The following is a 15,405-nucleotide window of genomic DNA, read 5'->3' on the forward strand; positions in this document are numbered from 1 at the left end:
ACAAGTGTCAAGATACAAATGACTAAAGATGGGTGTGGTCAGAGAGTTGCTGTCAGCCTCTAGAGTGGATGTTGTTGTCTTTGGCCAGAACACATGTGACATTGTTTCTCTGAATGGACGAGTCTATCATCTGTCCTGGAGATTTGGATAGCAGTAATTCGAGCACACACACGCACACTTTTTTGCAAATTCTCTCTCATCATGAAGTGGGGCTTCAGTCCCAGAGTGTGAGTCATGAGTCGCTGGCCTCATATGACTGCAGCTTGAAACCTCCTTTCATTGTTTGCCTCCACTGTTGACTTGAAGTAAAACAACCATGAATCAGCAACTTGCTGAGCTGTTTTAGTACGTTTTCAAGAAGTCAGCAAGTAGTCAATGCAGAAGACGAGGTGCTGAAAGAGCATGGTTTAAATAGGAAGAAGGTTACACCAAGATGTGAGTGGGCGGAAGCTTCATAGATCCCAGCGTATAAACCGAGCGCTTTTTCTAACAAGACTGGAACATCTTCCTAATTTCATCATCTTTACTAAACTTAGGGGGGAACAAATTCCAAAGTGTTTGCTTCATGTGATCCACACCTGCACACACTCCAGCTGAAGCAACAGTATAGTTGTGACGAAAACACAATATGTGGTACATTATGAATAGTTAGCTTGTTTCATTGCAGCAGTTGTGATCTACTAACCTAAAACTTAAAAGTTCACTTATTACGCAAAACCAACATTTCTTACCTATTGGTACCTACTGTTGTGTATTTTAGATAAACATAAGTTCCAGAAATGTTAAATCAAACTGGTGGCATTGTGGAGATATTTATAAAACAATCTAGCCTTCCTTCACACTACAAACAATCAGTTTGGAATTTGCTCAACCTGTGACATTTTTCGCATTAATGACAACAGCGGAATACCCATCTATATATCAATACGCCACTGTAAACCACGCAGTAGTTAATAAGCTCTTTTGTACCCCTATCCTCTTGTTGTGAGGCAGACTGGCTCGTAAATGCACATGCATAATCCGCTGTTTCTAATTCTAATTCTTAGTATGTAGTTGCTAATTATATCTGTCAGTACACACGATTTGGAAGCGTTAACAACTACAACATGGCTGATGAGGAGAAGACGGTGTCGAAGTGGAGGCACATAACTAAGACCGCCCACAAAATGGTACATCCTGAATAGAGGTTCAGAAAGCTGCTTGAAAAAGACCTGTAAAACATCTGCAAAATATGGACTAAAGAACCACCATAAAAATGTTTTAAATGTATAAAAAAAAAAATCATATGACCTTTAAGATATGTTTAACATAAAAATACATTTCTTAAATTGTTGTCAATTATCAAGAATCTTGGACTGAAGCGCTCAGTCAGTATGTTTACATGCACATACATACCTAAAAAATGACTCTTACACTGGTCATGTCCCAAGACGGGACTCCAAATATTGACTCCACTACAATAGGTTGTGCTAGAGGGCTGCAACAATTATTGGATTGCATTGATTAATTCCATCGATAAAAAGCTTTGATTTATATTCTGTTACTTCAATGAATTGTTTACTGAGCGTATCTAAGACAAATTGATAAAATCCAGACCAAATGGAGTGTCCGGATATTTAACTATAGATTCCGCACATCAGACTGGTTATCTGTGTGGCGGCAAAATGTTGTTTTAATATATATTTTTTAATCATTTTCCTGGGGGTCTACTGTGCCCAGAAATATGCAAACAATCTAGCTTCAAATGGCTAACATGAACAACAACAATACAGTACATCTGTACACCTAATCCATTGGAACTGTACTTTATTATAAGTTCTTGAGAAGCTAAAAATATAAGAAACAAATCCCATTGTTTTTAAATGAATATACCTATCAAAATCAAAAGTAAATTTTGATGAGGCAGATTTTTATATTGGATCTAAGCTATTTGAACAAGCAATCTTAGCGTTGTGTTACAGGTGACAAAGCAAATGCAAACTAAATAATAAAACCTTACAGTTTCAATAGGGTCCTTTGGCCCATTGCAAAAGGACTCCTTTGGAGTCCTTTTACAATGGGCTTGGCGGACCCTAATTATATTTTTACAATATGCAAGGGACCAATAAAAAACGAGCTGCCCCCGCAGGCTGACCCTTGGACATCACTGACATAACAAAAGGAAATTCTGTCCTATGGAAGTAATACACAAAGCTGTGTGGGGAAAAAAAACAACTTGCAAACTTTCCAAACATGTCGTCACTCTAAAAAGGCGGTAAAACGAACATGTGTACACACAGCCACTTGCCTGAGGCTCTTGTACAGAACGCAACGCCGTGCAAGAAGAAGCTCTTCAGTGACAGCTGACTGATTAATAACGCTTATTCACACTCGCACTTAAAAGGCTGCTCCTCTTGCTGCCACACCTTCTGCAATTTCCCAGCTTAATAGTGGGCAGGTTTCCTTGCTTAAAAGGGGCCCTATATTGCAAAACCAACTTTTCTTATCTATTGGTTCCGGTTTTTGTGTATTTGGCATCTGCATAAGTCCCGAAAATTTGAAATAAAACCATGGTTGCATGGCCGAGATATTCATAAAACAACCTTGCTTACCTTCATACTTTCTCCAACAATTTGGAATTTGCCCAAATTTTTGACGTTTTTCCCATTGGTGACAGCGGATATCTCCATACATGGTAAAGTTTACCTGAAGAACTTTGAGTGAGTCCACCATAGTAGTCCGACTGTGTAGTCAATAAGTTCTGTGTTTTTCCTATCCTTTTGGTGAGGGTTACACTTTCTGCATCCACTGCTTTTGCAATTTTTAATACAAAGTAGCGTATAGTTCTAACTTATGTCAGTAAACTCCATATGGAAGCGCTAAAAACTACAACATGGATGAAGGGGAGAAGATGCTATCAAAGTGGAGACACACCACATAGGGTAAAGGAGACCGCCCACAAAACGGCACATCCTGAAGAGACGGTAAGAAAGCAGCTTGAGGATGGTCTGTAAAACATAATCTGTGCAAACTTTAAACCAAAAGAACCACTATTACATGTTATGCAAACAACAAGGAAGTGTTTTAAATGTAGAATGTAAAATTACCCCTTTAACATATATACACATTTACGCCTTACATAATGTCTTTCCATCCACTAATCCCTCTCCCAGTCTCTTTACACTTGCCTTACATAAACACACACGCACGAACGCACACACACACCGATGTAACAAGGTGCGGCACTGCTGTTATATAACATCTGGAGGCCAAAGATCAAGCTACCTGGCGGCTAAAAAAGTACACCTTCAATAAGACAACCCAACAGAAGCTATCAATCAATCAAAGTTTATTTATATAGCCCTTAATCACGGGACTCTCGCTGCTGTGTTTGATCCGCTTTGGACTGGACTCTCGTGGCTGTGTTGGATCCATTATGGATTGAACTTTCACAGTATCATGTTAGACCCGCTCGACATCCATTGCTTTCGTCCTCTCCAAGGTTCTCATAGTCATCATTGTCACCGACGTTCCACTGGGTCATCATTGTCACCGACGTCCCACTCGGTGTGAGTTTTCCTTGCCCTTATGTGGGTCTACCGAGGATGTCGTAGTGGTTTGTGTTGTGGTTTGTGCAGCCCTTTGAGACACTGGTGATTTAGGGCTATATAAGTAAACATTGATTGATTGATTGATTGAAGTTTCTCAAAGGGCTGCACAAGCCACAACGACATATCCTCGGCTCAGATCCCACATAAGGGCAAGAAAAAAACTCAACCCACTGGGCGCAGGGAGAAACCTTGGAGGGGACCCCTCCGCCCCTCCCAAGCGACCGGTGCAATGGATGCCGAGTGAATACGGATATGGCCCATTTTTTTAATCTCATGCCCTGGCCTGCCACATCCTTTTACTCGGCACGCTAAAGCCTGGAAATAATGTTCTTGAATAAAGCACTTCATCTTTCTCACTAAATGTTTTTGGGGTTTTTTGACAGAAAAAAATGCATGTAATGTATACATATGTAATGCCTTTTAAACCTTAATATTTTCTAGTCATGCAAAAAACATTCTAATTGCAACATATATGGTTTTCCAAAAAAATTCAATATCTGGGATAGACTATTACCCTCGCACCCTATTACACTAACCACCCACACGCTCCCCCGCAAACCTGGGAGGGAAAAGCGGTAAAAAATGGATGACTTTAATAGAAAATAAAAATAAATACCTAAATACTTCCTTATCATTTCAAAGAAAGTTACCCATCACGTTGTACATTTTCCAAATGCAATTGTGTACTAATACCACGAGGCGAATTATAAATTGATATTCACTTTTACTAGCGGTCCTCTGAGGGCAGCCATTATTGCAAAGTGGCTCTCAATGAAAATGAGTTTGACACTAATGCGTATTCATGGATGGATACAGCAATGACTGGATGAACAATATATGGGAATAAACAGCACCCTTTACTGGTCACTAGCAGTACTGACACAATGTTTTTTACTGGTCATATGAAAGTGTTGTTTAATGACCATTTGCGATCGGCAATTTTCTCTTATTAGCCACCAAACATTCTACAGACAAAAAAGCCCCAAAACAAAACAGTCAGTATTAGACCATCGAACAGAAAACTGGAAATGGCTCAAATCCTCCAAAAATGCCCGACTGCCTGTGTATCTATATAGTAGCCAGCTCTTTGATGTTTTTCATGCGTCCTGTCATTACGAATATTGACAAATGTCGGCAGGATAGTCGCAAGATTCGGTAAGTTTCTGAATAGGTTTCAAAACCTCTAAGGTTATTTAGTTGCCGAAATAATAATAATAGTGAAGAATAATAATCAAAATACGAAGAAAGTTATGTCAGCAATGCATAAGGCCGAGATGTAGGCTGTTCTATTCAATAGTTAACCACATGTTGATTTGTGTTTATCATGTCCCACGCAGTATTCAAAACATGCAGGAACAGTGGACATGCAGTCCTGTTGTACATTTATATAAATGTTTAAGGTTATGTTTAATTCAGACAGTTTAAATGTCCGTAGCCCAGCTTGTGGTGAAGAATGACACAGCTAAACAAACATTAAACTATTTACTTTAGTCCTGATTGCTACATCCTCTAAAGAGGAGTTTCCATTTTGGAACATTTCGGAGGAGAGGAAGCCAACGCTTCAGACACAGCGTGTGAGACACTAATTGACATCCTGGTACAGACACTTATTTCCAGAATGGGAAACTTCCAGACTTCCACACAAATCACATCCAGCTTCTCCAAGGATTCTGTTATTTTAGAAGGGTCAATGCATCCAATCACTGCGGTATTTTCCATCACAGTCTTCCAAACCCCAAATCATCTGCTTTACCATCTTTCTCCTTCACTCTGCTGTTTTAAATAACTTTTGTGGAAGTATTTTCTACTCCCCTTTTCTCTCTTAGCAGCCCATGAAAAACTATGGTCACGATCACATTGACCTTTATTATCTCTATTGAAATGACATGCTGGGAATGTAACAATATGGAAAATGTCAAATCATGGTTATTGTAACCAAAATTAGTATGGTTATCAATGTTGCGGTATTGGTTAATGTGCTCAAAAAGTACTTAAGTCCATCCATCCATCCATTTTCTACCCTTGTCCCTTTTTTGGGGTATCACACTGAAATGTTTTGATTAAGTTATTAAAAAAAACAATAATGTAAAGACACTGTTAGAAAACCCACCATTTTGCATGTTGTGCATTTGTTATGCTTCACTGATAGTGTTTAAGTTAGTTTTAACGGCCAAGCTTTTGATGTTTTATTTGTTTGTACTGCAGCACACATAACAAATAAAATCTATTATTTCTAGCAGGCGTTGTGTCCTACTCCGTTCAGCGGTCCCTGAACCTACCGTAAAAACACCTCTGTCATGTAATCCTCGATTACTCAAGCTAAGAGATCCCAGCTGGTAGGTTCAATGTGCACAATCAAATAGTTGATCAGACAGCAATGTGTTTATAGAGTGTAAGTTTAATTTGGGGTGTGCCGTTTCTATATGAGGAAAGTCGTTAATGTCTCTTGTTTTCATGTTGGCATTTAAGCTAACGGGTTGGCAGCAGTCAGTCTGTGAGTTTCTCAAAATGCAGGTATCAATCTCGGTTTGTAGGATTTTATTAATTTAAAATGTTAATACTAACTGTGTGTATACCGCGGTTATGATTATTATCCTTTATTGCTACATCACTATACATACAATTACCTTAATTACATTAATGTTAGTAGGGTTGTCTTCAAATAGTCAAAGATTTAACGATTCCATGGAGTCTGATTCGACTATTAACCTTGCTATCCATGCATCCATTTTTTACCCTTGTCCCTTTTTTGGGGTATCACACTGAAATGTTTTGATTAAGTTATTAAAAAAAATAATAATGTAAAGACACTGTTAGAAAACCCACCATTTTGCATGTTGTGCGTTTGTTATGCTTCACTGATAGTGTTTAAGTTAGTTTTAATGGCCAAGCTTTTGATGTTTTAAATATTGGTTTGTACTGCAGCACACATAACAAATCAAATCTATTATTTCTAGCAGGCGTTGTGTCCTACTCCGTTCAGCGGTCCCTGAACCAACCGTAAAAACACCTCTGTCTTGTAATCCTCGATTACTCAAGATAAGAGATCCCAGCTGGTAGGTTCAATGTTCACAATCAAATAGTTGATCAGACAGCAATGTGTTTATAGAGTGTAAGTTTAATTTGGGGTGTTCCGTTTCTATATGGGGAAAGCCGTTAATGTCTCTTGTTTTCATGTTGGCATTTAAGCTAACGGTTTGGCAGCAGTCAGTCTGTGAGTTTCTCAAAATGCAGTTATCAATCTCGGTTTTTAGAATTTTTTAAATTTAAAATGTTAATACTAACTGTGTGTATACTGCGGTTATGATTATTATCCTTTATTGCTACATCACTATACATACAATTACCTTAATTACATTAATGTTAGTAGGGTTGTCTTCAAATGGTCAAAGATTCAACGATTCCATGGAGTCTGATTCGATTAGTAACCACGCTGTCAAATCGTCGGACAGGGGAAGCAAGATGAAATGAGTACCTGCTGAGGCCTCCTTGTACAGCAGGTGTGTTAGGATAGATCTGTTGCGTTCATCATGTCTTCTGTGAATGTAATATAATATTGTTTTTTTAACATGGCCTGTCCAGCAATGCAGACAAATCGTATTGTTGATGTAGATGCCCATATCTGCTGTACAGATTTACTTTACAAAATAGAAGTGTGGGATACTTCTCTTGTTTTCTTCTAATTTGTATTTGGACATTTTCAAATGGATTTACAGTATTTAATGTTTGGCACAGCCAGACCGGAGCAGGAGAGGATAAAAAGGACATAAAAGAAAGACATTGGATAAATAACATATTCTTGTGTGCAGACAACTAGAGTTTAGAGAGTGAAATATCTCCCTACCTGCTTACAGTTTCCGCTGTCACTTCAGCCTTCCTCAGAGCGGTCCCTGCCTCGTGGTGTGACGTGTCTAAAAACATCTTGCCGTTTTTTCGATTCCCACTTCTCTTACTCTCTGAAAACAACTTTTCCTCCCTAATTGTTAGTAAAATAAAGTACAGACATAAATGAAATATGGTTTCCCCTAATGTATTTGACTGTGACGGTGCGCCACGGCAATATATTAGCCGCTACACCTTAAAAAGGGGGGGTTTTATCCATCCATCCATCCATTGTCTACCGCTTATTCCCTTTCAGGGTCGCGGGGTTTTATGTTAAAACAAAAATTTGTAATGTATTGTAGCGTCCAGAAAAAGATACACATAGTCTAACGTCCTTTTCTACTTTTATTGCCAATTTTATACTAATAAGTGCCTCAATTCCAGCAAGTGTTTTACTCCTAGACGCACAACTACACCTCCTCATTTTCCGCCGACACTATGTGTTCACACACCACGGGAAAAATTAACATCACAACACACTAACACACACATTAACAAGAGCAGGTAGTAACAGTTTGAATCATTATACAAACCCCGTTTCCATATGAGTTGGGAAATTGTGTTAGATGTTAGTATAAACGGAATACATCCATCCATCCATCCATTCGCTACCGCTTATTCCCTTTTGGGGTCGCTGGCGCCTATCTCAGCTACAGTCGGGCGGAAGGCGGGGTACACCCTGGACAAGTCGCCACCTCATCGCAGGGCCAACACGGAATACAATGATTTGCAAATCGTTTTCAACCCACATTCAGTTGAATATGCTACAAAGACAACATATTTGATGTTCAAACTGATAAACATTCCGCTGCACTATTGGTTTCAGATTCCGTTTGACTGCACACATACAGTTCCCGAGAAAAGTCGAATTTGAACCTCATTTGTCAGTTTGTCTTGTGGAAATTTTAGTATCCCATTATGAAGTCCTGTTCAGTTCTCAAAATGTAACTCCAACTCACACATGGAACTTGGACTAAATCAGGGGTCTCAAACTCAATTCACCTGGGGGCCACTGGATGCAGAAACTGGGTGAGGCTGGGCCGCAAAAAAATATTTTTTTTTTAAATCCAACATGCACTTTTTAATTAATTCACCTTATTTGAATGGCTTTCCCGGCCTAGCAACATACTTGCCAACCCTCACGATTTTTCCGGGAGACTCCTGAATTTCAGTGCACCTCCCGACAATCTACCGGTGCAACCATTCTCCCGAATTTGTCCCAATTTTCACCCGGCCGACATTATTAAGGGCTGCCGTGACTGCACTGCCTTTAGCGTCCTCTACTACAGTGCTTCTCAACCTTTTTTCACTGTGAACTGTGAACATTTGTTTAATTCAAGTACCCCCTAATCAGAGCAAAGCATTTTTGGTTGAAAAAAAAGAGATAAAGAAGCAAATTACAGCACGATGTCATCAGTTTCTGATTTATTAAATTGTATAACAGTGCAAAATATTGCTCATTTGTAGTGGTCTTTCTTGAACTATTTGGAAAAAAATATATAAAAATAGCTAAAAACTTGTTGAAAAATCAACATGTGATTCAATTATAAATAAAGATTTCTACACATAATTAAACTGCCCTCTTTGGGGTTTGTAATAGAGATCTATCTGGATTCATGAACTTAATTCTGAACATTTCTTCACAAAAAAAGAAATATTTAACATCAATATTTATGGAACATGTCCTCAAAAAATGTAGCTGTTAACACTGAATACTGCTTTGTTGCATTGCTTTTCACAGTTTATGAACTAACATTCATATTTTGTTGAAGTATTATTCAATGAATATATTTATAAAGGATTTTTGGATTGTTGCTATTTTTAGAATATTTTAAAAAAATCTCACGTACCCCTTGGCATACCTTAAAGCAGTGGTTCTCAAATGGGGGTACGCGTACCCCTGGGGGTACTTGAAGGTATGCCAAGGGGTACGTGAGATATTTAAAAAATATTGTAAAAATAGCAACAATTCAAAAATCCTTTATAAATATATTTATTGAATAATACTTTAACAAAATATGAATGTAATTTCATAAACTGTGAACAAAAAATACAACAATGCAATATTCAGTGTTGACAGCTAGATTTTTTTGTGGACATGTTCCATAAATATTGATGTTAAAGATTTCTTTTTTGTGGAGAAATGTTTAGAATTAAGTTCATGAATCCAGATGGATCTCTATTACAATCCCCAAAGAGGGCACTTTAATTTGATGATTACTTCTATGTGTAGAAATCTTTATTTATAACTGAATCACTTGTTTATTTTTCAACAAGTTTTTAGTTATTTTTATATCTTTTTTTCCCAAATAGTTCAAGAAACACCACTAAGAATGAGCAATAATTTGCCCTGTTATACAATTTAATAAATCAGAAACTGATGACATAGTGATAAATGATAAATGGGTTGTACTTGTATAGCGCTTTTCTACCTTCAAGGTACTCAAAGCGCTTTGACACTACTTCCACATTTACTCATTCACACACTGATGGAGGGAGCTGCCATGCAAGGCGCTAACCAGCACCCATCAGGAGCAAGGGTGATGTGTCTTGCTCAGGACACAGCGGACGTGACGAGGTTGGTACTAGGTAGGGATTGAACCAGGGACCCTCTGGTTGCGCACAGCCACTATCCCACTGCGCCACACCTTCCTTATCTCTTTTTTTTCAACCAAAAATGCGTTGCTCTGATTAGGGGGTACTTGAATTAAAAAAATGTTCACAGGGGGCACATCACTGAAAAAAGGTTGAGAACCACTGCCTTAAAGTACCCCCAGGGGTACGCGTACCCTCATTTGAGAACCACTGCTGTATGGTATCCCCCCTTAGTTAAAACTGATATTTTTCTAAAAACAAAATCGAAATAAACTTAAACTCAACCTTACTCAACCGCATGTCTTTGGAGGCGGGAGAAAGCCGGAGTGCCTTGAGGGAAGCCACGCAGTCACGGGGAGAACATGCAAAGTGTGATATTTAAGATGAAGTTCCCTCCCCCAAGCATCACCATCGTCACAACACGGAAGCAGGCGGCACACTGGAGGGGGGCAGGAGGCAGACACGGGGGACCGGGATCGCCTAAAGCCAAGAAACGAGCAAATCACCCACCGAAATCCTCTCTTTAAAATAATCCGACGCAGTGAGCAGCAAAGAAAAATTGTGATTTAAGGGAAAAGGCGGGCTAAAAGGGAGCATCATGGCGCTCATTCCCTCCCAGGTTCTTCGCATGACCATACTGCTGTCCTACTTCTCCATCCTGTGCCACTACAAGGCTCTGGACATGCCGGCTCACCAAACCTACGGAGGCAGCTGGAAGTTCCTCACCTTCATCGACCTGGTGAGGCTACTAGCTAGCTTGTTAAGCTAATTGGTGTCACTCTGCTGTGGTGTCATAAATGCAACTTATCTTTGTGTCCCGCGTAACGGTTTACGTTGTTTACAAATGACCAAAATACACTTGCTGTTGCATACCTTCGGCCACAATTGGGGCGTTAGTCAGCCGAACACGAGCAGGTGTTGTCGGTCAGAATGACACCAACGCGCCGCCCACTTCACTCTGACGCCATGGAGCTAGCCAGATATCTTAGCATACTAGCTCCCCTTCTTCTTCTTCCTCTTCTTCTTTGTGCAATTTACTGTCTGGCACTGTGATCCTTATAAACATAGATACACATATAAAGCACATACAGCAAATCACTGTAACAGCTAGTAGAAACCAACATGCAATAAGTTCTATAAATGCTGCATGATGACTTTTATTGTGAAACACAGCTCCTACCCTTGATGAGCAAGTAATACAAGACAAGCTTTCACAGGCCAGCGAACACAAGGATAACACAGCAACAATACACCTATTGTTTAACCCTTTACTAAAGACAGTGTTTCCCACAGGTCAAGCATGACCAAGAAGAACACAGAGTTGGAATATAATTACAAAACTTTATGTACATATTTATATAATATTTACATATTTATATAATATGTAACTAGAAGCTCCATTCCCAGACAGAGTCCCATTGCTTTTATGAGCGGTCGAGCGAGTCAAAAGCCAAAAAACGGTCGAGCGAGTCAAAGGCCAATAAGTATTTATTCATTTTATTTTATTTTTATTTTTTTTAATTTGTGGCGGCTGTTATTCTTTCGTGGTGGGCCGCCACAAATAAACGAATGTGTGGTAAACCCTGAAAGATATCTGACTTGCATACTAGCTAGCAAAGACATCCATGACTGTTGACAGGTTCAATGGTAAATGGGTTATACTTTAGGCCAGTGGTTCTCAACCTTTTTTCAGTGATGTACTCGCTGTGAACATTTTTTTAATTCAAGTACCCCCTAATCAGAGCAAAGCATTCTTGGTAGAAAAAAAGAGATAAAGAAGTAAAATACAGCACTATGTCATCAGTTTCTGATTTATTAAATTGTATAATAGTGGTGGTCTTTCTTGAACTATTTGGAAAAAAAGATATAAAAATAACTAAAAACTTGTTGAAAAATAAACAAGTGATTCAATAATAAATAAAGATATTTACACATAGAAGTAATCATCAATTTAAGGTGCCCTCTTTGGGGATTGTAATAGAGATCCATCTGGATTCATGAACTTAATTCTAAACATTTCTTCACAAAAAAGAAATCTTTAAAATCAATATTTGTGGAACATGTCCACAAACAATCTAGCTGTCAACAATGAATATTGCATTGATCCATTTGTTTTCACAGTTTATGAACTTACATTCATATTTAATTGAAGTATTATTCAATAAATATATTTATAAACAATTTTTGAACTGTTGCTATTTTTAGAATATTTTAAAAAAATGTCACGTACCCGTTGGCATACCTTCAAGTACCCCCAGGGGTATGCGTACCCCCATTTGAGAACCACTGCTTTAGGGAATCTATGGCTCGTGAGCCAGATATGGCTCTTTTGATGACTGCATCTGGCTCTCAGATAAATCTTAGCTGACATTGCTTAACACAATAAATATGAATAATTCCGCTGGTAATCACAGTGCTAAAAATAATGTTTAAAATATAAAACATTCTCATGCATTTTAATCCATCCATCCGTTTTTACCGCACTTGTTCAAGAAGTCGCATTAATGGCAAGAAGTATTTTATTTATTATTGGTTATCTTAAGAATAACAATGTTATTAAAAAGGATAAGAGACGTATTATACTGTAAACATGTTGGTCTTACTTAAAAATGCACACATTTAGTTGTATTCAGTGTTAAAAAAATATTATATGGCTCTCAAGGAAATACATTTTAAAATATTTGGCTTTCATGGCTCTCTCAGCCAAAAAGGTTCCAGACGCCTGCTTTAGGCTGACCATATTCTTAAATCCCAAAAAGAGGACACATATGCGTGCTAAGGCGGGCAGCATGCCAAGGTCCGGGACTAGAAGAAAATTTGCCAATGATACTTGAACTTGCTTTATAAATAATACATTAATTTAAATAAAGCATTTATTCTCCTCTGTTGACAGCAGTGTTGGCGCGAGGAATTTTCAAAATGGGGTCTCATGGACTCCATCAAGTCATAAAAATTGGGTCCCACAGTAAATTTTTGGGCTTTCACTTTTTTGTAAGCCTTTTGAAAACAAATGATAAAGGTATGCATTGTCCTGTTATATCTCACAATATAGTTTGTGTTTTGGAAAACGTTACTTAAATCATTAAAATAAATAATGTAAAAAGAAGACAAATTTGTATGCATATGTAAATGTATTCAGTTATAAACATTCATTCATTGTCTTTCCTTCATGGATCTAAACTTTACCGCTGCTGGTAGTTTTTTGTATGTTTTTATTTTAGTATAAAAGTGTAAAAAGTGTTTTGCTTGGGTCATGAATTGATGATAATGGTGTGCCAGGGCATACATTCATTTTATATTTAACGCTTACATTTCTGGAGTCTACATCAACTTCAGATCTATTCCTCTTTTTAAAATGTTTTAGTTTTTTTACGTTGTTTTTTGGTTTGTTTGTTTTCCGCCCTTTTTTGTCAAACAAAACTTTGTTTTTTATGGCAAACTCACAAAATAAGCTAAATCTTACACCAAAAATACTTTTTAAAGTGGAATATTTTATATGACTTAATCAGGGTTGAGGTGGGGGGCTATGGGGAAGCGGGGGTGTATATTGCAGCATCCCGGAAGAGTCAGTGTTGCAAGGGGTTCTGGCTATTTGTTCTGTTGTGTTTATGTTGTGTTACGGTGCGGATGTTCTTCTGAAATGTGTTTGTCATTCTTGTTTGGTGTGGGTTCACAGTGTGGCACATATTTGTAACACTGTTAAAGTTGTTTATACGGCCACCCTCGGTGTGACCTGTATGGCTGTTGATCAAGTATGCCTTGATTGGAAATCGTTCCACTACCTCGCTCTCTTGCTCTCTCTGTCCCTCCCTCACGAATGTTGCTGCGTACGCAAACCTTCACAATTTGTTTTGTTTTAAACCCCTCTTATCCCTGTATGTATATTGAAAATACACCCAACCTTGACACTAAACGCCGGACATTTGAGGCATTTAAGAAACCCCGCCCGGACGCCCCGGACAGTCCTGCAAAAGAGGACATGTCCGGGGAAAAGAGGACGTATGTTCAGTCTATTATACTTGTATAGTGCTGTGACAGGTCTCCAGCCGTTATCGTGCGGGTTACATGGACCATGGATGCAAGACGCATTGTAGCAGGTTTGACTCTTGTTTATTGTTTCAATAAACATGCTTTCGTTCCAGCCGATCGCGCCAATTTCTAGCACGACCTCCTTTCCTGCTTGTCTCGGCGCGCCTTTCCGTGGCTGGTGGCTGCGTCTTCCGCGGGGGCTCATCTCTCTCCGGGTTGCTCTCGTCGTCTTCGTCGTCGGTTGTTCCTTCTCCTACTTCTGCCACGATTGCTCCTCCTTCTCCCCTTTTATGCTGCAGCAGAAGATGCAGGGATTGAGAGCAGGTGTGTCGTTTACGCACCTGACTCGGATTGCTGCAGCGTCGCTCCAAGTGCGAACCGCCTCGCCGCTCCGCTACATGCTCCGCCTCCTGTCCGCCATCTTGGGTAGGACCGTTGTCCGTCCTATCCTGCTGTCGGCTCGTCGGCTCCGTCTCTCCACAAGTGCTTTTCTTTTATTTTATTTTTTTCCTGAAGGAACTCTCCTAAAGGAATTAATAAAGTACTATCTATCTATCTATCTATCTATCTATCTATCTATCTATCTATCTATCTATCTATCTATCTATCTATCTATCTATCTATCTATCTTCAAGGTACTCAAAGTGCTTTGACACTATTTTCCCATTCACCCATTCGCACACAGTCACACACTGATGGCGGGAGCTGCCATGCAAGGCCCTAACCACGACCATTCAGGAGCAAGGGTGAGGTGTCTTGCTCAAGGACACAACGCACGTGACTAGGTTGGTAGAAGCTCGGGATCGAACCAGGAACCCTCAGGTTGCTGGCACGGCCACTCTCTCAACCGCGCCACGCCATCCCCTGAGTTAAAAGCCTAAGGTGATGTTTTTCCTAGAGGTTTGTACCGTTGTGAGAAACGTCTGCAGCCTATTTTGTACAAACCCAGTTTCCCTATGAGTTGGGAAATTGTGTTAGGTATATATATAAACGGAATACAATGATTTGCAAATAATTTCAACCCATGTTCAGTTGAAAATGCTACAAAGACAACATATTTGATGTTTAAACTGATAAACGTTTATTTTTGCAAATAATCATTAACTTTAGAATTTGATGCCAGCAACACGTGACAAAGAAGTTGGGAAAGGTGGCAATAAATACTGATAAAGTTGAGGAATGTTCATCAAACACTTATTTGGAACATCCCACAGGTGTGCAGGGTAATTGGGAACAGGTGAGTGCCATGATTGGATATAAAAACAGCTTCCCAAAAAAATGCTCAGTCTTTCACAAGAAAGGATGGGGC

General features: G+C 39.0%; 2 protein-coding genes across 3 annotated transcripts in view; one reads left to right on the forward strand and one right to left on the reverse strand.

Annotated features, from left to right (window-relative positions):
- Positions 1–11,067, reverse strand: part of hivep2a (HIVEP zinc finger 2a) — a 114,708-nt gene extending 103,641 nt beyond the window's left edge. Inside the window, exon 1 of the mRNA XM_061901135.1 lies at positions 10,941–11,067. The gene's annotated coding sequence lies outside the window, so the exon portion shown is untranslated. The remainder of the gene's footprint in view (positions 1–10,940) is intronic.
- The window catches only part of aig1 (androgen-induced 1 (H. sapiens)), a 25,304-nt gene continuing 20,360 nt past the window's right edge, over positions 10,462–15,405 (forward strand). Inside the window, exon 1 of one of the 2 annotated variants that reach the window (XR_009806871.1) lies at positions 10,462–10,806. Coding sequence is in view for 1 of the 2 variants with exons in the window: in XM_061901139.1 (XP_061757123.1) it covers positions 10,666–10,806 (141 nt within the window). In the remaining variant the exon portion in view is untranslated. The remainder of the gene's footprint in view (positions 10,807–15,405) is intronic. The other variant, XM_061901139.1, reaches the window with a different exon arrangement.

Source organism: Nerophis ophidion, linkage group LG05 (assembly GCF_033978795.1).
Source record: "Nerophis ophidion isolate RoL-2023_Sa linkage group LG05, RoL_Noph_v1.0, whole genome shotgun sequence".
Classification (NCBI taxonomy): domain Eukaryota; kingdom Metazoa; phylum Chordata; class Actinopteri; order Syngnathiformes; family Syngnathidae; genus Nerophis; species Nerophis ophidion.